The following is a 23477-nucleotide window of genomic DNA, read 5'->3' as shown; positions in this document are numbered from 1 at the left end:
CAGTGGATGTTATTGACAATGTCCAATTGTTCAGTTTCCGACCTGAGATCTTAGGTTCCTCAGGCTCAGATCTAGATCTTCGGGTTTAACCCTTTGAAGATGGTTGAAAGTATGCAAAACCTTTGCAGATTCTGAATGAAACACTGAATGCTTAAAGAATGGGGAAAGTGTACTGATTTCTTGATGTTCGAATGATTAAATCATTTGTTCGCGACTCGGTTTTCCAAACATGGAAGTTTCATCTCAGCAAAGTGCCGACATTTATCCGCAAAGGGTTAAGAGTGACTCTTACCCTTACGACGCTCGGACCTCAGCTGATAATGCACCAACAGTGGAAGCGTTCCTCTTCACTTTTGAACCTGAGATCTTAGGTTCAGATCTAGATCCTTAGGTTTAACAGTGACTCTTCTATTCACAACGCTCAGATCTCAACGCGTTAATAATAATGCGCCGAAAGTGGAAGAATCCCATTGTTCTTCTTCACTTTTGAACCTAAAATCTTAGGTTCCTCAAGTTCAGATCTATTTCGGTTCAAACCTCAGCGCTAAGAATAACAATGCGCCGAAAGTTGAGTTTGTTTTGAACCTAAGGTCAACATATCCAACATCCCTCCACATGATCCGTTGCATGGATCCTGGCACTCCCGTCCAAGTGGCTAGATTCCAGATTCACGTCCGATTGGCTAACACGCTGGCGCCCACCAACCACATCGCGCAGCGAGTAGTGGGGAAACCGTCCCAGCCTCGCGATTGGAGCTCTACGAGCGACCAACTCCGCCCTCTGACGTCACGAGTGTCAAGTCCCCGGCAACAAGGCAAACCTTCGTTGTAACAGTGAAAAATCGCCTTACTCCTCTCCAGCGTTAATAGAATCGGTTTGCTGCGAGAGCTGCACGTTTCGAACGTTGATTCCCTCAGCGCAAAAACCTGCGGTGTTCGGCGGAGATTAGAGCCGCTTGGACGGTTGAGAAACTGCCGCGTCGCGAGGAAAACAACCGGAGGCCGAGGGTTCGCGCGATATTCAGTTTCCTCGCGAATATTAGCGTCCGCGGCTCGGCTTAATCTTGATTCGCGACGGGATTGTCGAGTACATTATCGCGAGCTTATATTTCGCACTCGGAGGCAGATTAGCAGAAGCGAAGTCACTTCTCGGCGAGTTGTTAAGTGATTCGCTAAGTACAGGGGAGCGGGGGCGGAGGCTCCTTGCTCAAGGACGCGCGTAAACATTATATCCGTTCCGCAAATATGTCGATGTAATCTCGAGCGTACGGCGCAGGCTGTGCGCCTTGTTTTCGGTGACGAATCGATACCGGTAATTCGTCTTCTGTCCCGGCCCGCGTTGTGTATGTGTCGCCCGTAAACACGGACGGATTGGGCACGCGCTCCTCTCGATGCCGATTATTAACCCTTTACGATGTCTCAGCGACGCCGCCGTCGAGACACTGCGAAAGCTGAACCCTTCGAGAGGCGACTCTCGTTTCAGTCGGTACACGAATTATGAACGTTACGATTCAGTGTTCAGTTTTGTTACACGTGAACCTTGGGTTGGTTTCAACCTTTAACCCTTTGAAAATAAATATTTGAAAATCGTTTCGCAGGTGTGAAGATCTTTTATTATTTTTATATATAAAAACTAACTTTCCAAAATTTACTCATCAAAAAATACTGTAACATAGATAACAAAGAAAGAAACTTACAGGAGTGAGCCAGCAGACGTCTTATAATTATTTTCGAGCAATCTAGAAGCTTCAGTTGCCATGTTAGTCAACGGTTAACGTAAAACTAAAGCACAATCCAACGAAAACTGAGTAAAACCACTTAGAATTTTCAAAACGCAAGGTGAATTCGATTGTGTAAAGCTTCAGTTACTATATCATTCAAACTAAAACATAATCCAACGAAAATTAGCTTCACACAGTCGAATTCATCTTGCATTCTGAAGATTCTAAGTGATTTTCTTCAGTTTTCGTTGGATTATGTTTCAGTTTGTACACTAACCGTTGACTACCATGGTAACTGAAGCTTCTAAATTGCATGGAGACAATTATAAGAAGATTGATATTGAATCGAAATATTTAGTAACACAAGAAGCTTGTTAATAGTGTAAGGGTTAGCTTCACAGTCGAATTCACCTAGCATTCCGAAGATTACAAGTGTTTTCATTCGACCCGCGGAAACGCGGGTCACCGGTGTATAACGAAGCACTCCCGTCCAGTGATCGGGGCGGGAAAACAAATTTTTTAACCCGACAACACTCACGAAACTAGTTATTAGTCACGCGGAGAAAGGTTGCCGGCCGAAGGGAGCGGCGCGCGGAGGGGCACAGTGAAATAATGCGGCGCGGAGCGCGGATCGGCGAGGGGTCGCCGGGAATGGATCCGAGGGGCGGGGGCCGGGACCGCGTTGCCTCGCAATTTGCGTAATTGAGACCTGAATTATTTACACTGTCGGGTGCGTCATACTTCTGTTCGGTAATAACTGACAGCGCCGCGTAAATGCGAAATCGGTTGACACTTAACGCGATTCGGAATTACGGCCGGCCAACGGCAGCGGCCATTCTATAGATTACAAGCGACGAAACGCGGCGACGTAGTTTTATATTCGAATTTAGAGGAGACTCGAGGAACCGGTACGCTAGTAGTGTTAATCTAATTATCTACGAAACGTTAAAATAGTATAGCATTGTTTTGCTAGATATATTCTTCATTCTCTAATAATTATCAATCGTTTAGACAAACGATCTGATACTTTAGAGTTTAATTCGACAAACGAGCATTTGTCTCGACAAATATCCTCGAGAGCGAACACGTCTGAATATTTATGAGAGCAACTGTGTGTAGATAATGTAGATTTCAGAATCTAACTACAATTTTATTGAAAAATACTTATAAACTGTTTATAAATACCGTTCGAGTGCCGAGCGTTACGGCGTCTCGCGTTGCGACAAAATGGCGGGCGCGCGACAGCGCTTCAGTCTTTCGGAATTATAATTTCCGAACTGTGTTCGAGATATAAGTCGAATGAATTTATTGGAATAAATGTTATCTTTTGATTTGTGACCTAATTAGATCAGTAATGTTCGTTGAGCATTATTTTGCCAGATATATTTTTCATTCTCTAATAATTATCAATGGTTTAGACAAACGATCTGATACTTTGTTTAATTCGACAAGCCTCTGCATTCGTTTACGCTGCAAAAACTATCGATAACGAGCATTTGTCTCGACAACTGTTTATAAATGTCACCGTTCGAGTGCTGAGCGCTGCGATGTCTCGCGTTGCGACAAAATGGCGGGCGCGTGACAGCGCTTCAGTCCTTCGGAATCATAATTTCCGAACTGTGTTCGAGATATAAGTCGAATGAATTTATTCGAATAAATCTTTTGATTTGTGATCTAATTAGATAACTTTTAGAGTTTAATTCGACAGACCTCTGCATTCGTTCACGCTGCGAGAACTATCGATAACGAGCATTTGTCTCGACAAATATCCTCGAGAGCGAAGGGCGAGTGTGCAGATGGGCTCGACGGGACGCGGATAAAGTCTCCTGCTCGCCGGACACCGGCACATAAATCACGAAGCTCCTTTCGCTCCGTGCGCGTCTACGATGCGTCAAGTGGCATTGAGAACGGTACGACCAGGTTGTTTTACAAGAAGTCAGCTTACGCTTCCAGCCGCCAGTCCAGAAATACACAAATAACAAGCTCGCCGGGGACTCTCTCAAAAATGGCATTGTCCGTGTCAGCTATGCCGTAAAGCGGCTGTAACCGGAGTTGGCAACGCAACACTGTTTCTTTCACGCGTTTATATCTTTTCTAAGCTGTTACGAAACGATGCTGTTCGCTGCAAACTGATACGTCTCGAGATTCTCAATGGAATATTATACAAATTTAGCACGGAGTCTAATTGTTGGAAATCAGCACTGCGACCTTCCCTGAGAATTAGTTTGTGTTTTAGCCCTTTGCACTTCAGAAGTTTTTCACTGGAAATATTAAATATTTTGCAGACACTTAACGGTAACGGTAACGGACACGAAACGGTAGTTTCGACGGTAAAAAACGCGTTCGCTTGAATTTCCCGTGTAATCTCTGCCTATTGACACGCCATTTAGCTTTATTCGACTAACAGACCCTGTGCACTACGCAAGTTTCTCACTAAACATATTCGATATTGTCTAATGTTGATTCTGAGAGTCCCTTTGCACTCGAAGGCTTCCCACTAGAAATATTCAACATTTTCCAATGAAACATAGACGACACTACGAATTAATGAGCAAACATACGTCAATTAAGAAACAAAGCTGTTTTATATATTTCACATATCAAATTAAAAGGTGACTGAGTCACCTTAGTACTATAATGAATACCTGAAGAAACTGGAAATAATCTATTGTTACAATTTTTATAGGAATTGCGTATTAATCGTATTAAATACTCTAGTGTTAAATGAATTTCAACCCTCTGTAGGTCCATGGAACTCACATCAGTATATTTTCAATTATCCTACGAATTATCATTGTTTTCAAGTAATTCGGAAGCTCCAATACTTACGTTACTTAACAATTCTTTCCAATTAGGTGTAGACAAGATTCTTTGAAACGAATTTATCGAGATCACACATCAATTAGGGAACAAAGCTATTTTCTTTCAATATTTCACGTATTGATGCACTATACAAAGTTAAAGGTAAATACAAAAGCTTACAATTTCACTGAATCAATCATCTCGCGCCTCTCGAGTGCAAACGGTTAATAATTGCAAAAAGAAATCAACTGAATCATTCTAATTCTACTGTTAGCTTATTAATAGAAATATTTTGTAAATCAAACAGCATAGTAAATTTCTATAGAGCGAGAATTCGGTGATTCGCCGATTTGAGAAATAACTGCCAGGAGAATCGAGAAAGTCGGAGCATACTTTACGTCCGAATGAAGAGTGAATAACCAGCGAATAATCGGGCAAAAATTTGAGAAACGAGGCGTGGATCTTTAAGTGGACAGTTAAACGCGACGCGGGATTTCCCGGCAATGAACGCGAAAAGCTTGAAAATAAAAAAAGACCGGCCGATTCAAACGTCAGTCGGGACGCTGATGAAAACCGCACCGGCGGGAACGAGCCCGCTGCAAATGGCGTAGGAAATTTGTTTCTGTTATCGCGCTCGGCTATCGTGATGTCACTCCTCGATGCATTGTCAAAACGAATCACTGTCCGCGGGATCGATAACCCATTTCCTCAACGGGGCTGCCCGATTAAGCCGAATGTTTCAGAGGAAAAACGGAAGACGATTTTAAGATTAACCCTTTGCTGGCCGAGGTGCTCTTGGTTTCTCTGAGGTTCGACGTTAGTTCATTCAATTCAGGTTAAGACGCTCTGTTTATTTATTTAAGAATATTTGAGAGTCGTTGAGATGTTACCTTTAAATGGTACAATTGTGATACAAATAAATATAGAAGAAATTTATGATCAAGATTTTAAGATTAACCCTTTGCTGTCCGAAGTGCTCTTGATTTCTCTGAGGTTCGACGTTAGTTCATTCGATTGCAGCATAATATCATGCTCTGTTTATTTATTTAAGAATATGGGAGTCATTGAGATGTTACCTTTAAATGGTACAATTGTGATAGAAAATAAATATAGAAAAAATTGTTGAAAAAGGTAGAGGTTGTAATAATTATAATATATTGGCCTATGACATCTTTCTCAACTCGAGACGGCTACTTTGTCATTAAGAGTCTATTGGAAACAGAGAAATTCTAAGTAGGTTATGCCTTTCAAGTGTAATAGTTGATTGCAGAGGAATAGTTTATTTCGAATTCGAATGAAGGAATAGTTTATTTTGAATTCGAATTCGAGGACTGCTAAGGGTTGACACCTTGGCGTAACGAGGATCTTGAGCTTGATCTAATAGGAATCGATCTTGTATCGATGTTATTCAGTTTGTGATATCTATTATTAGTAATAGATTATAGAAGTAATATATATTCGATTGAATTATTCACTTCTGGATGAATGTTGACGTTTAGATGAAATTTTCATATTTAAGTCGAATATTTCATATCAAAGTTGAGTGATTTAGTTAGTCGAACAGCAAAGGATCAGCATGGAACTTTCTTACAGAATGCTTGAACAATAGGAAAAAAGGAAACTATGAATATCTTGCTGTTTGAGGAATTACATCATTCGTTTGCAATTTGCTGTTCCAAATATGAACGTTTCATCTCAAATTTATATGTGAAGGCTGGAGAACACAAAAATTAAGGGTGAACCAAATAGAATACAGTTTCTCTCAATGAAACAATGATTCCTATATCATAAATAATGCTAGCTAATTTGCTGATATTCAGCTGTACGTGCAATAATTAAGCTACTCAATGATTTAATATCATATTCTGTCTCTTGTGTATTTTGCTGTATAAAATTCGAGTTAAACACTTACGTGTGGAAGGCGTTACAGAGAATCTATGGGGAACTCACCTGTAACAAAAGATTAAGATTATTAGAAACGGAAATTATTATCCGAATATTTAATTACTAAACGGTTTATAGTAAATTGAATCATTTTCTATATTTCCAGTAAATGTTAATAAGATTTCTCATCAGATTTCTCTTATGCTTTGTCTTGCTACAGTAGAACTAGTAAAATTGTTATAAAACTAACATTTATTGAGTTCTCAATTTCCTTATATTCTAGTTACAAACTAACAACATTTAGGGAGATAGTTTGTAACTAGAATATAAGGAGATTGAGAACTTAATAAATGTTTATTTTTATAACAATTTTACTAGTTCTAATGTAGCAAGCCAAAGCATAAGGAAAATTTGATAAGAAATCTTACTAACAATTCTATCTAAATATTGTTAATATCTTAACAGCATTCATCTAAATCAATTTCTTGATAAGTTTCTACAAGTTTTATTTTGTAGTTCTCTTGTTAAGTTCACTGAAAAAATATTTGCACGCCTCAATTAACATTGCAATTTTTATTTACCAACACGTACTGCTACTTTCTTTCGAATTTCGTTCCCATAAATCTCGAGTATCGGATAATCCCGTTTTGTTCGTAGTTTTCCATCTTCCGTTTCAGTTGCAGCGCGGTGAATGCGCCTGCTACCTAACTTCGTAACTATCGTTAACCAACGTTAACGATTATCGACCCTCGATATCGGTGCCCACATAACTACCAGCTCGTACGTACATACGTGTGTGCACTACGTATTACTTGCTTGGAATTGAGGCGTAACGTCATTTACAAACTACCTGTAATACGTACAACTTCGAGAACTCCTCTCGAAGATTGCGTTACGAATGCACCGCCTCCCTTAATTCCTCGTTTTATTTGCCGAGAACCAAACAAGCTCGTTGCATGGCTTGAAAATTATTGAAATCATTGAAAGTCCACTGTTGATTCGGATTTCGAATGGGAGACCAATTAATTCAAAGTTCGTGTTATATTAATCCTTTGCACTCGAGCGCCTTTCAATCGTTTGATTTGACCGAACAAAATGATTAATGAATATATATGATATATTATTCCATATGTGTATAATATATATTATGATATGGTAAATGAAATTTAGAATATAAATTTAGAATATCAAATTTTATATAATGTATCGACACATGGAACTTCGAAATAAACTAGTTCTGTCACTTAATTTATACAAGGTCTTTATGTTAGTTGTGAAACATATCATTGATATTTCATCAGGATAATGAATATTTCTTGAAAAAGTTTTTTACTGGAAATTTTCAATATTTTTCGACGAGATGTAGACGATATTGTTTGAAACTTAACGATAATTCACAGATAAATTAAGCAACGAAGCTTTTATTCAAATATTTCACATAGCAGTACAAAGTCTAATTTAAAGTACTAAATATTCGACTGTGTTGTTTTTCTGTGTCAAATCAAGTGATAACTGAGTCACCTTTTATTACCTTATTACCTTCAATTACCTGATGTCCTTTCTGCAACTATTAGAAAGGTAACGAATGTTTCTCTGAGAAATTAAAGGAATTCATTTGGCACTGCAAATTCAATTGTATATCAAAGTCTGAACAGATCTTGGAGTTTCTATAAATTTTCAAATGTCAATTGAACTGCTAGTTTTAGTGTTAATAGAATACATTTACTCCTATTAATATTCGAATACTAAAAATCTCTATATATTTATTTATTCTGTGTTCACCGAATTTCGTTGCAACATATTAAACTTACTCCAACATAAATATATAAAAGATATATCTTTTACTGTTTCGAAATTGATATATTAAATTTAAAGAGTGCAATCTGAGCCTGTTCGATTTTGATTCGATCATTTATTGGAATAAGTATTTCAAGCTATCAAAGTTCGGTACACATGATAAATAAATATACGAATAATTTTGTGATCAACATGTCTGAATATTTATGAGAGCAACTGATAATGCAGTAATAACTTAATAAAGGATGACCTGCAACCATCATTCATTAACGATCGCTTTCAGAATCTACAATTTCATTGAAAAATATTTATAAACTGTTTATAAATACCGTTGAGTGCTGAGCGCTGCGGCGTCTCGCGTTGCGACAAAATGGCGGGTCGCGCGACAGTTCTTCGGAATCAATTATAATTTTCAAAGGTACCTCAGTCACCACTCGATTTGGCACAGAAAAATTATGGAGTATAATATTTAATGTTAAGTTTCGTATGATACTAATGTATCATAATAATCTATGTGAAATATTCAAATAAAACAGCCTCTTTCTTCAATTTATATACGATTTTTCGTGAAGCCAGTTTCAAGAAATGTTAACTATATTTCATCGGGAAGTGTTGGGTATTTTTGGTAGAAAACTCTTGGAGTGCAAAGGGTTAACTAATTTGTTTCGACTGGTTTAAAGGTTCGTTTCCATCTACCTATCAAATTGTCCACTAGATAACTGTCCTCTTCCGATAAGACGCAGTTCTGCGAGGAAGCAAAGAATTTCGTTTCACGGTCACCGGTAAATACGTAAATATGAAGCGCTCGTTACCGTTTGAATTAGTGAAACGGACATCGGAATGCTTCTCGCACTACGAAAGTTTCTGAAGTTTTCATAGGGCCGTAGGAGATTCCGGTGAATTTTTAAACAGATTCCTCCGGGGTCCGCGACCGGTGTCAGAGAGCGTTTGTCCGAGGGGTTAGCCGGCTGACAGGCAGCGGCGGCGAGAAGAGACGGTCAGCAAGGGCGAAGGGAGAGGCAGGATTGTTAATGGAAAGCCATTGTTCTCTAATCAAATCATTTGCTCAGCGGCTAAAAGGGGCGCGACGAGAGCGCGCGGTGAAACAGAGACGTAAAATGCTGGAATCAGGTCGAAAGCAGGTGTTCCTGCGATCGGCCCTCCCCTCTCGCCCTAATGAATTTAGAGCCTTATTTTATATTTCGCCATAGAATGTTCCCAACCCTTTCGAACCCCGGCAGAATGTTCGCACCGCGAGTCTGGATTGAAATAAACAGTCGATGTATTAATATTTAAATCAGAGGTGAATGCGAATTAATTCTCTGCTGTGCGATCAATGCGGTGATCATCGATTTGTATGGTTAGAGGTTTTTTTCGTGAAATTTAATGCCTCGTGCAAATGACGGTGGGACAATCTGAGATTAATGGAATTTTTTAGAGAGAATTTTAACCCTTTGAACTCTGTAGGCTCGAATATTGCACCAAGAATGATGTTAGATATTTTAATGAATCTTAAAGAAACTACCCTAAAATTATTAGATTCCCCACACATCCAGATTTTGTACTAAGGAAAATAAAAGAGGGAAGAAATGTTATAGCATTTTACGTTTTCGCTAGGAATACCATAAAAATTAGGTGCAGTTGCCAATAGGTTACAAAACAACCTGGATTTTTATTCCATTTTTCTCTCTAAATATTTTTAATGAAGTACTGACACCTTTTTGAATCATGAATCTCTTTTCTGAGAGTCAAAACGTATATAACCGTCGAAATCTGAGAAGGCAACGTATGACAGTTCTACTTGGAATTTCTAGTTTCTCAATTCTTCGCATGCACGAGATAAAGGCAGACTGTTCCCAGTATTAGACTCATCGTTTAACGTCAACGTTTAACACGCTCGCTGGCGGCGTGTATTTATGTCTAATATTCTTCGTACAGGAAACTAAATTCATTTCGTATTGATGAAACTCGCGTTTTCTGGCAATCAACGATTTTCATTGTGTTTTAACGTCTTCAGTCTTTGATTTGACCCAAGAAAATTGTAAAATTGAAAATTCAAGATTAAATTGAAATGTACGAACAGATGGAACGTCGGAATAAGATAGTCACTTAATTTATGCGAGGTATTTCTTTACGTTAATTGCAGAAAATATCATTGACGTTGAAAATAATGAATGTTTATCGAGAAAAATATTCTCAAGTGCAAAGGGTTAATCTTGTTGACATTCTACACCCTTTTTCTTATCATTAACGTCGCTATTGTCGAATTATGAAAGAAAATTATGATGAAGGCATTTGGGCTGAGTGGATGATACGTTGCGTTCAATGTGTTAATGGGGAATTCTTAGTATCTAGACTGAGAATTCAATGCAGAATACAAAGTCAATGATTTCTACTGTGTTCTCAAAGTCTATCGTAGTCGAAGGATTAGTTTTTTATTCAATATTCCACATATCGAAGCTTAACATTAAATATGAAACTTGATAATTTCCTATGAGCTGAATCAAGTGACTGAGTAAAACTCATTGATGGATGAAACGAGCAATATTCTACACAATTCTACATAATTAGAAAATACAGTGCACAATGCAGAATATGGTTGGTGCTTCTCAAAGTTTATTATAGTCGAAGGATTAGTTTTTTATTCGATATTCTACATATCGAAGCTTTTAAGTCGCCGGCGCTCAATGTTAAGTTAAAAGTTGAAAGTTGAATTGTGTAGCGAGTTCTGTGCAATTGTCTTCGTAAAAATCGCGTGTCTCTAATAATTGATAGTGAAACAAGTCAATTTAACAAGATAAAAACGAAGTAGACACATCCAAATATTCGAAATTGGATTCAGGAGAGAAACAAATGGAGACAAGCGTTCGCATTTCACCATAAATCGAAGTTATTATCATAAAGTATTATCATCAAGTTATTATCGAAGTTCGAGGCTGCGAAACGTAGAATTCAGCAATTGCGTGTTCCGTGAATCCAGTGTTAAGCGTGAAATATGTAAGAACGGTTCGAGGAAAGAAATTACATGACTCGACCGCAGAATGAACTATACGAGTAGCGTCCCCTGAATCGCTGATAACAAGGGCACCGATATCGGGGAGTCGATAATCATTAGGCGACGCTAACGGTAGCCAGAAGGGTGGCCTAGCGCTGTCGAGGAGCTGTCTCGACGTGATCGAAGCGAAAGGAAAGAGGCTTTGGACGAGACGAGGAGAGACAAGGCGGAAGCGAAAAAATGGACGCTGGGAACGGCTATGGCGCTGAATTTGCAGAGTCGCTGACACGCATTATTGTAACATTCCTTTGTTGTAAGACACTGATAGTGATATTGTAATTTATCTTTTGAGTTAACCAACTGTCGTTGCATTCGAAGGCTTCACTGGAAATATTCAATATTTTCTGTAATAAATATTCTTTGAGAATTAAGGAAGTTATTATACAATATTTCACGTATTGATGCATCATAGAAGCTTAACACGATTTATTATTTATCGTAAGATGGTAGTGATATTGTAATTTATCTTTAGAGTTAAGCAGTTAACCCTTTACACTCGAGAGATGACTCTCAGTCACCACATGTTTCGATACAACACAACTATGAAGTTGAATATTTAATGTTTAATCTATATATTATCTCTGTTGCTTAATTTATTAATGAATGAATGAATTTCAAACAATATCACCTATATCTCGTCAGAAAATGTTGATTATTTCCATTGAAAAACTTTCTAGAGCAAAAAGTTAACTGTGTTTGCAATCGAAGGCTTTAATGGAGATATTCAACATTTTCTGTGAACATTCTTTGAAAATTAAGGGAAGTTATTATACAATATTTCACATATTGATGCATTGTAGAAGCTTAATATCATATGTTTGAGTTTATTATTATGCTATATCGAATCAAGCGATTGAAATGCGCCTCTCAAGCGAAATATAGAAGTTCGTTTTTTAACTCAACGTTCTATCACTTCTCAAAGAATGTCGCCTAAAAATCTTAGATATTTCAAACTTCCAAGAGCAAAGGTTAACCAATCAACTGTGTTTGAGTACACACGTCATCGTAAAGCTTGATACTAATTCTTTCAACGATGAATTCTTTATCTTTTCCACTTGCACTGGAAAAAATGATGTCTTTCACACATTGACAATCTCGTTGCATTACTATTAGATTACTTCGAAATGTATCACTCTATACAGAATAATCAACAAACAAAGTGCACATATCATAAAATAGTTAAAAACAAAATTCACCAGACTTTGCCAAATCTCTAAATTCATTTCCAGCACAAGTGGTTAACACATTGACTAAACTTCAACTACTAAAAACGCGAGCGTCGATTATATCGATCAAACCAAAATTTATAACTTACAGAAGAGACTAATGAACTCGATGTTCTAAATTTCACTTCGAATTCGTGTTACACATATCCAAATTCTATAAAAATTCTCATGCACCAATCAAATGGCTGAGAGGCACCTTTGGAGTGCAAAGGGTTAACGAATTCCTCAGTGAAATTACTCAAATCACAGATTCTCGCGTTAAGGGGTTAACGTCCAAGTTTCTGTAAAAAATCACCCGAATTCGAGTGACGTGGCAGTCAAAGTGTTAAACGCTAACAGATTGAAAACCAACAGAGCTCCCTTATTCCCGCAATCATCGATTCCCGCGAATTCCGGGCAATTCCATTTCCGCATCAAAGGAGTCTCTCGGACTAACCGTTAGAGTGGCTGTATTATATAGCAGCCGTCGACGCGGCGGCTGGCGTCGACGTCGCCGGCGCCGCGCCGTCGTCGTCGTCGTCGTCGTCGTAGATCGTCGCAGTCGTCGCTCTTTCTCGCCAGCTTAGCGTGGGAAGCCGACCAGCACTCTTTAACGATCGACACGCGCGCGCACGCACGCACGCTGTATGCTCATGCAAATGCAATAAAACGCGCGAGCACGCCGAGCGCATGGGAACAGTTGTTCTCCGCGTCCGCGCGCAGCTCTCCGACACGCGCCGACCACATCTGTCCGATAATCACATTTCGCCGGCTGATAATTATCATAGAATCTCGATGTAGATCGCATTGATTGACCGGCCAGCCGTCTCGTTTTAAATATTCCACCGGAACACGCATTATTTATTCGAATAGTGCGCGGCTCTGATAGTGCTTTTCGTTTATTATACAACCGCGATCGAACTTTGGGGAAGTTTGAACTGCAGCGGATAGATCCAGAGGTTTCTGGGTGTTTCGGGTTTTGTTGAACTCGTGTTCGATGTATCGAGGTGGACGTGGGAGTCTGATGTTAGTGATGAATTATTAACACGTTGACTGTCAAATAAACACTGAAAGTCTCATGCAAGAACAGTTCTCTTAACACTAGACTTACGAAACCCGTCAATTTGACGGATATTGCATTTTTTAATTATTTATTTAGTATCAGTTTAAGTCGATTTTCATTCGTGCAGTTATGCGAATACGCATTGCAATGGTCTGGTTTTAAAGTCATCATTTTCGCGATTTATATAGACGAACACTTAGTTTTTTGGAAACAATAGAATAATGTTTGGAATAAACGTCCGTAAATCTAGTGTTAATAGAACGGTAAATAAAAAGAGATTCTTTGTAACAGTTGCACTACTGTCATTTCTATGTTTATTACATCTAACAAAATTCAGTTCCCTACGCTACAGAGGAAATTCATTGTTAAGTTGATGTATGAAACGCTGACGTAGCAGTCAAAGTGTTAACGTCGCAAATTGAGTCGCTAATTGAGGACTAAGTCGATTTTTCGATGTTTGCTTCTGGTATTCGAGGATTCACTTGATTTCTCTAGGTTTGAAAGCTCTTTTTGTTGATTCTGAGTTGTATAAACATTTTGGAATTGCTTCTGAGCGACCGCATGCTTGATAAATCATCGAATATTCGAATTTCCTAAGTTACTCTAACGAATTCTTTACGATAATCCTTTGTGGACGAAGATTTAGAGTATAGAGAACCTTCTGCAAAATCTCAGAAATTAGAGATATTGAATGCTTGATCAATAGGGAATAAGGAAATGTAGTGATTGCTTGCTATTTGAGTAGTTGAATCATTTGTTTGCAACTTGGTATTACAAGCATGAAAGTTTCAGCTCGGCGAAGTGACATTCGTCCGCAAAGGGTTAAAACACTAAATTCGCGAATTCTTATGCTTGATAAACCGGTAATCATCGAATATTCGAATTCTCTAAGCTACTCTAACGAATTCTTCACATTGCAACACTAAATTCACGAACTCTTATGCTTGATGCACCGATAATCATCGAATATTCGAATTCCCTATGTTACTCTATCGAATTCTTTACGTTAAAACACTAAATTCGCAAATTCCCTAACTTACTCTATCAAATTCTTCACGTTAAAGCATTAAATTCGAAATTCCCTAAGTTAATCCAACGAACTCTTTACATAACACTAAATTCTTAAACTTCAGTATGAATTCGACCTATCAATTGCGACCAATTATCAATCCTAACTATCAACTATCCGAAAAACAGCGAGACGAAACCAAAAGCTGCGAACGAAACGTGCACCGGTTCCGAAGCAAACATTTCGCGAGATTCCGTAAAACGATGTGGAGCATGGGTTCAGTGAACATCGGATGTGTAGCTAAATATATTCACGCTCGGTTTACATCAGACCATTCGAGTCCTGTTGCACGAACGATTTACCGTAATTTTTCGAGCGGATCGGTGACGCAACGAACAGCTGCCGGCCGATAACGTAACCGTTCAGGCGAGAGGAACGGTCCCAGAGATCTGAGATTCGCGGTCCCCGGAATCAACTTCGCGATCGGTAATATCATTAGCGTCGCTGCCGAAATCGTTTATCACCAAGATCCATCGTGATTAATATCCTGGCGGATGCGGCTATCGGGTCGCGCGGCAGATGGATTGGTATCTAATCAGTCACCGGTGACTCACAGTGTCCTCGGGACGTATAGATCTGATGTATGGCTGCGACGCGACGATTTCCGCGAGTCTGCGCCCCGATCGACGCAATATGAACGGACATAGGCTCGTGTGTTTAGGAAATTTGATCGACAAACGCCGAGCGATGCTTCTTCTTTTCTATTTTTGCAAACATTGATTTGAATTACTGCTGTTCAAATTGTGATCAAATTCAAATGATCGTTGCAGTTTTTTAAGGTAATAAGAGAAATGAAAATGAATGATTAGAATGAAAAGAAGTGAGCATCTATGGCTGCGACGCGACGATTTCCGCGAGTCTGCACCTCGATCGACGCAATATGGACGGAACTACCGTGTGTTTAGGCAATTTGGTCGACAAATGCCGAGCGATGCTTCTTTTTTTTTATTTTTGCAAACACTAGCAGTAATGCTGTTCAAATTATGATCCGATTTAAATAATCGTTACAGTTTTTTGGGAGTAATAGGAGAAATAAAAATGATTAGAAAGAAAGCATCTGATTCTACTTTCTAAGAGTTAACGAGGAATTTTGGATTCTTTGGAAACTGTCTATTGTGATTAGGCTTTCAATTGAAGATTATAGTTTCTTCTAAGATTCTGCAAAATGAATTTATCAAGAAATCACACATAAATTAAGGAACAAAGCTATTTCTCTTCAATATTTCACGTATTGCAGTATACAAAACTTAATGTTAAATACAAAAGTTAATAATTTGACTGTACAAAATCCTCTCGATCACCTGGGAGTCGCCTATCGCAAAGGGTTAATCTCCAGAGAAAGGTCAGACTTCCGATGCGCGAGGGCTAAAGGGTATCGAATCGTCGGCCATGACCTTTTCCCTGAATCCCCGAGTGTACCGGCGATTTAAATTCAACGGCCACCGCGAAAAGAAATCCCTTTCGCGCCTCATATTCCTCGAACTTAACGCTTCGCGAAGGCAGTTCCATCGTTCTTAACAGACGGAGCGTGAGATCTCCTGGTGTAGCGCCAGTGTCCTCGAAACCCATTAACCCCGCCTTCCCCCACAATAACTCTAGTCCCCTCTTAATTCACCCCCTCCCACGCCACACTCGATCCCCATGATTTCGAAGCCACTCCGTTTATGAAACGAGCCAACTGAAACGCATTCGGATATGTGTTTTGACGTACAACTTTGCTGAGAGTTCTCGAAATCAACTGAAACAGTAGCTAGTTTAGATGATTTCAAATTCAGTTCGAGTGTTAAGTTTCTTCAGTTTCTCAGAGATGATTTTGATGATTGCAGGAATTGGGAATGTGATTTTGAGCTTAGTTCTACGGTTAGTTTCTTCAGTTTCCCGGAAATGTCTTTTTGATGAACTGAAACCAGTAGCTGGTTTAGATGATTTCAAATTCAGTTCGACTGCTAAATTTCTTCAATTTGTTAGAGATATTTGTCTGTTTGATGATTGCAGGAATTGGGAATGTGATTTTGAGCTTAGTTCTAGGGTTAGTTTCTTCAGTTTCCTGAAAATATCTCTGAAGATATGTCTTGATGATTGTAGGAATTGGGAATGGCAGTTTGAGCTGTCTAGTTCTTGGAGGTTGCAAATGATTGTTAATCCCTGAGAATCTAGAGCGAAAGAGTATCCTTTGTGAGCGTCTCTAGAATATTCTTAAACGACAGCTATCGGATCACCGAGGATAATGTTTCAGTTGCTTGCATTATGTTACACCTCATGTAATGTGTAATTCCGTCACCCGTTATACTTTCATAGAGCAGAATACGAAAACAATAGAGTATTAACCCTTTGCACTCGGAAGTTTCTCACTAGAAATATTTAACATTCTTTGATGAGGCGAAGACGATTCTTTGAAGTTAACTCGAAGGAAAATCACAAGCATTCTGAGGAACAAAGTAATTTTATTTAAATATTTCCCATAGCAATACAAAGTTTCATTTAAAATACTAAATATTCAATTTTATAATTTTGCAAATCAAGTGGTGAGTCACCTCTCGAGTGCGAAGGGTTGAATCATTTAATTGAACCGCATTTTGTTGCACGTTCTAGCTGAATGTCAGCGCATTAGGTGATCAGCACTGAAACAATCATTCAACTGAGTGAACCATAAATATTCTTTTGTCCAAAATATTCTTTCGTCTTGAAATATGATATTCGACATTCAAAATTGCCAACATCGAGTGAATCAACGTTCGAAGAAAGCCGAAACGCAGTTGTCAGTTTCTCTATAAAACGCTAGAATCTAGCCGCACAAGAATCCAGCTTAAGCAATTTGTCCGAATCATTTAATGAACCATAACTAAATATTCTTTTGTCTTGAAACGCATGATACTCAAGCTTCAAAACTGCCCAAATCGAGTGAATCAACGTCCAAGAAAGCCGAAAGCTGTCAGTTTCTCTATAAAACGCTAGAATTTAGCCGCAAGAGTCCATTGCAAGCAATTTGTCGGAATCGTCGGAAAAAATGGCGAGTGGCTCGGTTTGGCATTCAGTGTCTAGTAGTCTGAATACATTGTTAGCCGCAATATATCAGCACGGTATAAAACGACGCTATTATCCTGGCGATATCTCTTGGCGTCGCGCGGCAACATATCCGAGCGGATCGCCCGAAAATTTCGCCGTTGCTCCCTTAAATGTTCCCCGGCGGCGTTCCAGGGAGGGTTTAACTGCGATCGTTTGCTCCCGAAAATGCTTCGTTTACGGTGGCCGAAACGACGATTGTAAATCTCCTTAACACTGCCTCCGAAAGTCGGCGACGAGGACCGCCGACAATGTTGCAAACTTGACGCCTGCGGGTCGGAAAATTGTTCTGGCAGAGTAGAGTAGAGTTCTCTCGATATCCATCGTGATTTTTCGCTGAATGTTCAGGGGAACTTGTCTAATGACGCGCGCCTTTTCGTGAATAGTGACGCTTCAGTGCTGAGCGCTATGGCGGCTCGCGGTGCGACAAAATGGCGGGTCGCGCGACGCGCTTTATCGGTATCAATTTTTGATTTTGTTCGAGAGATGAAGCGTTTTATTTGAATGAATGTCTTTTGGTGTCTTGTAATGACAATGTTTGTGATCTAATTAGGTAACTCTTATAATAATGTGTCAGATTGATGAAAATTTCAGAACCAATTCGACAAATTTAAGCGTTACTAATTTCTAACATAAATTATTACTTGCCTATTATTAATCTCTAAGCTTTAGAGTAAATATAATTAATTTTATACTAAATTATTAACAGTAGTCGTTCTATCAGTACAGTTGAGAAGTAAATCATAAGGCAACGGATTAATCCTTACATCTAATCATTTCATCATTGGTATATCGTTATATTAACCCTTTGACTCTCAGTCACCACTTGATTTGATGCAGTAAAACTATAAAATTTAATATTTAATATTGAATTATGTATAATGCATCGGTGTCTGAAATATTAGGATAAAAAAGCTTTGTTTCTCGATTCACTTGTGATTTGTCTTTGAGTTCATTTAAAAAAACATCGTCTTTGTTAAAATCGTGCGGCTTTCGACGTAACTACGAGTAATTCAAAGACTGTTTGACAAGCGACGTTAATGAACAGAAAAGCGATGCAAAACATCAACAAGATGAAAGTATGATCTCACTTTCTTGTCTTCTACCTTTGGCTTCACTGTCTCAACATATTTCTCGAAGACAACAACACATACAAACGAAGTAAACCTCCAAAAATCCACGGAATCATTCCCACGAAAACCATGTCCGAGTAACTCATCCCGTAAAATTCCTCCATCCATACACCAACTTCAGACCACCATTTACCAAGAAATCACACATAAAATAAGGAACAAAGCTATTTTCACAACATTTCACGTATTCACGCAATACAAAAAGGTTAATAGTAAATCCCAGAGTTTATAATTTTGTATCAAATCATCCGGGATCACGTCGCATCAATCGAAATTCATCGCATTCCCGATTCCTCCGTGATGTAACAAACAATCGTAAAAAGCCGCAAGACGATCCGTCGCGGGAAACGGCGATAAAGCTCGGCGAGGCCGGGTTTTCCCCCGTTTTATAATAACGACGTGGTCCCGTCGTTACAGTTACAAATGGGGGTGGCGAGAGGGGCGCCGAGCGAATCGATAATGAAAATACACGAGCGAGAAATTTCGTGGCCCGAGCCGATCCGCTCGTAAACCCTTCTTTTTCACGGGTATCGTTCAGCGACGGACTGGACAATGGGTCGTTATCGACGCGAGAAAAATTCCTCCACGGTTTGCCCGCCGCGTCCCCGCCTTTCGCGATCTTTACGACCCGCCGATGTAATAATACCCGGCCGAGTCCTATTTTAGTGGAAACCTTCCCTGCGACGCTTTCTAGACCAGAGGGGAGAAATCAGCGCGGCGAACACGGGGAGCGACAACGGGCGACCAGCGACCAGCAACGGGCAACGAGGCGAGCGACAACGAACGCGGCGCACACCGAGGACTCGCGCTTGTCCGTGAAAGCAAGCGGCTTACGCCGCGCGGGCATAACAGGATTTAAGCCACTGTGAAACCGGTCCTCCCACTGGATACCGCCGCGAGAGCACCGATGGCGAAAAATCGCCGGCGTTACTGTCCGCGTCGTGTCCCCGAACTTCCACGGCAAAAACCGGATACAGCGATGGCTCTGACAAGGAAGCGCCTCGATTGTCCGATTTCGATTTCGCCGGTTTCAACGACGTTCCTCGGATATGGGGAATCTGATGGAGATAGATTTTATTTTAATTTTTCTTTAGTTTGATCGTTTGTTGACGCCTTGAATCGATTAAGAGTTTGTTGCTGAAGTTGTAGCGTCTTTTAGGTGGATTTGATATGGGAAACTTAGTGTTTCTTTCATTTAGGCATTTGTGGTTCAGTTTTAGGAAGAGTTGATTATTCGGTAGAAAGTGTTGGGTAGTTTCGTCAATAGATTTGATATGGGAAACTTATGGAGTGTTTCTTTGGTTTAGGCATTTGTGGTTAAGTTTCAAGAGTTGATTATGTTTCGGTCGATAGATTTGATATGGGAAACTTATGGAGTTTATTTAGTGTTCTTTTTGCTATTAGAAAGGTAAATGCTTCTCTGAGAAATTATTAAAATTCATTTAGCACTACGAGAATTGAATTCTAACTGAATCAAAGTCTGAACAGATACTCTTGGAGTTTGTACTGTGTTTTACTCAAATTGAATTGTAAGAGTGAAGGTTGCCAACATATAGAATTATAACAGTGAGTAGATTATTCGCTAGAAAATTGTTAACAGTTTACTTCGAAGAGACTAATTTTATATCTTAATGATCGAAACGCTCGCCAGAGAATTTTGTGACGCGTGTTACGTGGACGGCCGGATATTTTGTAGCCGAGTACAACGGAAAAACTGAAATTATATCGCATGCTCGTGAGAGATAATTTGAGTGTACTGCTTCGGTAATGATAGTGATGTAGGGAGTTTATGAAATTACACACTGCCAGAGTGCAATGCTGATCGTTTAAGGATAACCGAGGAACACTGCAAGAAAGCGACGCTGATTATTTGAATGTTAATGTACCGGGGAATGTGGAACGATGGTTATATTGAGCAATGTGTTGAGTAGTTTCAACTGTATTTATTACTGCGTCCTATCGGTTTGCCAGTTATTGTAAGGAATTTTTATGGGAACGTTCTGGGAAACCAAACTGAATGGCAGAGTGTTGCAAGGTAAGGCAAGTGAAGGATTTTGAGTCGTTTCTGTATGAAACATTGAAAATTTGTGAGTTAGAGATGATACTGAACATTTTATTGACAAATTGAATAATTAAACTATTAGTAAGTCATGCTTTAACCAGTGCCAGAGGAAATTTACATATTTGAGAAACGTCACAATTTGAAACAAAGATGCAAGATTACTAATAGAAATTTTGATCTAAAGTCCACGAAATTGTTATAGAATGTTAAAAACATGTTCTTTCTTTGTTACTTTCGCTACCATGCCATTCTTCCTTCAGCAGCCAGTCTTCGTACCCGTCCGTCTTCCGAGCCGGACGCCTTGCCGATTTAACGAATCGATTGAATTCTTCGTTAAACTTTGATTGACGGTTTTTTAATTGCGAAGGTAACGAGCCGGACGCGGTTTGAATCCCGAGCGGATTGAAACTCGCGCCTGGAATTCTTTTTTCGCCGCCGAATGAGTTTACGTGCCGAACCTGCTCGCTAAACGTCTGATAAATTTCTATGAGGACGCGCGACGCCATGTTTGCGGACTTGTCGAACGTCTACGGAGTTTCGACTGACACCATTTGCAGAAGTTGATGGTCTAGACGTTTTTGTAGATTGACAATGGAAAATTTTCGAAATTTATTCAGGAAGTTTAACGGTATAAATGACATGGTTGAGTGTATAGAGTGTTTACAGAGTGTGTTAACACATTGAACGCCTAAATTTCAGCATTATATGTATTAATTAATTAAAAACACTTAATTTCAGTGTTACATTTTTAACCGTTCGAGTTCCACCGATATTTGCAGACACCCAGTCGAAAAATGGCAGGATCGCGCTTCGATTAAATTTCGAAACTGAATGACGCTTTTCTATTTCTACAAGAACAAATTTCAAGGTCGTTATATTTTTCCACTTCTAAGCGGGTGATAACAAAAATAGAAGTGAGTAATTACAAGGAAAGGAATAAATAAGCTTCGTGTGATTCTACGAACCGATAGACGCAATTTTGGCAGTGCGACGGAGAACCGCCATCTTGTCGCTTGGGATTCGAACGGTTAAACATCGATCAAACCGACATTTCTAACTTACGGTAGAGAATAAGAAATTCGATTTTGTACATTTTACTTTGGATTTGTGTTGTAGATATCTAAAATGTTATATTAAGGAAGAACTAGAAATTAAACGGTCTAAAAATCGTGTTAACATGTTGAATAGTAAATCGAGTTGTTAGAATTCACTCAATTAACCCTTGCCCTATTTATTTTTCAACTATGATTGATACAACTACTTTGCCATTAATTTATTGAAAAGAGAGAGGTATTTAAAGTCAATTATTCACTATTAATTTCATTCATTGTCGACATTAAGAAACAGAGCTTTCATCTTCAAAGTAACTGTCCAAACGAAATGATCTTCCTCGGAAATTGCAAAAAAATCAGCAATTAAGCTCGCCACTTTCAAAATCACTTAGACTTATTAGACAGAGTAACAAATGATTAAGTTAATCATCTAAGTTAACGAAAATTGAAGGCTCAAAGTCATTTCACCATTAATTTATCGAAAAGATCGACAAACTTCAGATACATTCTGTTTCAACCGGTTATCCTCAGATCCGGGAAAGCGACAGCGCCGACATTTGTAATTTCCAAGGCGGTCACTGGAATCGGTTCCCGGTCTGTCCGATATTTCAAACTCGGCGAGGGAACTATCCTAGCCCGCGTCTCAAGATAGCACGGGCTAGCCCGGGATAGAGTTCTCGAGCCGTAAAAGTCGAGAACTCGTGGGCTGGTTCCAAGGGGGCAGCACGATATTGCATGGTAACTGCATAGCAGTGCTCTGCTGCTCGCCGCTTTGAAGGTCACGAGTCGACGACTTCAAGAGAGCCTCAAGACCGGTTTCCTCGGGCCCACGTCGTCTACGGTCATACAGGGTGTTCCTGAAAGTACACCATGCTTTCGGTAATCGACCAATTCCTTTTCGTCTGTCGTTTTCCACATTTTTCTACTTTGAACCAATCGTGACCTTTCCGGCGCATCCGTGACAATGCAGAACAGGTTTTGGAAGAATTAACTTCTTGACCCTTAGCGATGCTGATGAAAATTCGATTTGAATTGTTGTGAGTTTTTGAGGACTGGTTTGCTTTTAGAGGGTTCGACTTGCGGAGTTTTGTTTGGATGATGTAGAGTATATAGGGTGTACGAAGTGTAATTCGAGGGACGAAATTCGAGTGAATTTTAATGAGTTTCATCGATGAGGACTGGTTTGCTTTTCGTTAAAAGGTTTTGGACTTGCTTGAACTTTTGTGGAGTTGTTTGTACGGTTCTGTAGACTTGTATATAGGGTGTTGGAACTGTAATCGGAGGGAGGAAATTCGATGATGGAGGAAATTCGAGGATTTGAATTTTAATGAATAGTTTCATCGATGAGGACCAGTTTGCTTTTCGTTAGAGGGTTTTGACTTGCTTGGACTTTTGTACAGTTGTTTGTACAGTTCTGTAGACTTCTATATATAGGGTGTTTCAATTGCAATCGGAAGGAGGAAATTCGATGATGGAGGAAATTTGAGGATTTGAATTTTAATGAATAGTTTCATCGATGAAGACCAGTTTGCTTTTCATTAGTTGGTTTTGGACTTGCTTGAACTCTTGTAG

General features: G+C 39.3%; 1 protein-coding gene and 1 long non-coding RNA gene across 17 annotated transcripts in view; one reads left to right on the top strand and one right to left on the bottom strand.

Moving 5' to 3' along the window:
• The window catches only part of LOC116428938 (uncharacterized), a 333442-nt gene that overhangs the window by 204512 nt on the left and 105453 nt on the right, over nucleotides 1-23477 (top strand). The gene's annotated exons all lie outside the window — the stretch shown is intronic.
• LOC116428922 (protein muscleblind) overlaps nucleotides 1-23477 on the bottom strand; it is a 438439-nt gene that overhangs the window by 333723 nt on the left and 81239 nt on the right. Inside the window, exon 4 of one of the 16 annotated variants that reach the window (XM_076365726.1) lies at nucleotides 22733-22762. The exons of the other annotated variants lie outside the window; for them this stretch is intronic. Coding sequence (XP_076221841.1) covers nucleotides 22748-22762 — 15 coding nt within the window. The 3' untranslated portion in view covers nucleotides 22733-22747. Of the gene's footprint in view, nucleotides 1-22732; nucleotides 22763-23477 lie in introns of those variants that run through there. 16 annotated transcript variants of the gene reach the window in all.

The sequence above is a fragment of the Nomia melanderi genome, chromosome 1 (assembly GCF_051020985.1).
Source record: "Nomia melanderi isolate GNS246 chromosome 1, iyNomMela1, whole genome shotgun sequence".
NCBI lineage: Eukaryota > Metazoa > Arthropoda > Insecta > Hymenoptera > Halictidae > Nomia > Nomia melanderi.
The sequence above is the reverse complement of the archived record's forward strand: the minus strand, read 5'-3'. Positions and strand labels throughout refer to the sequence as shown.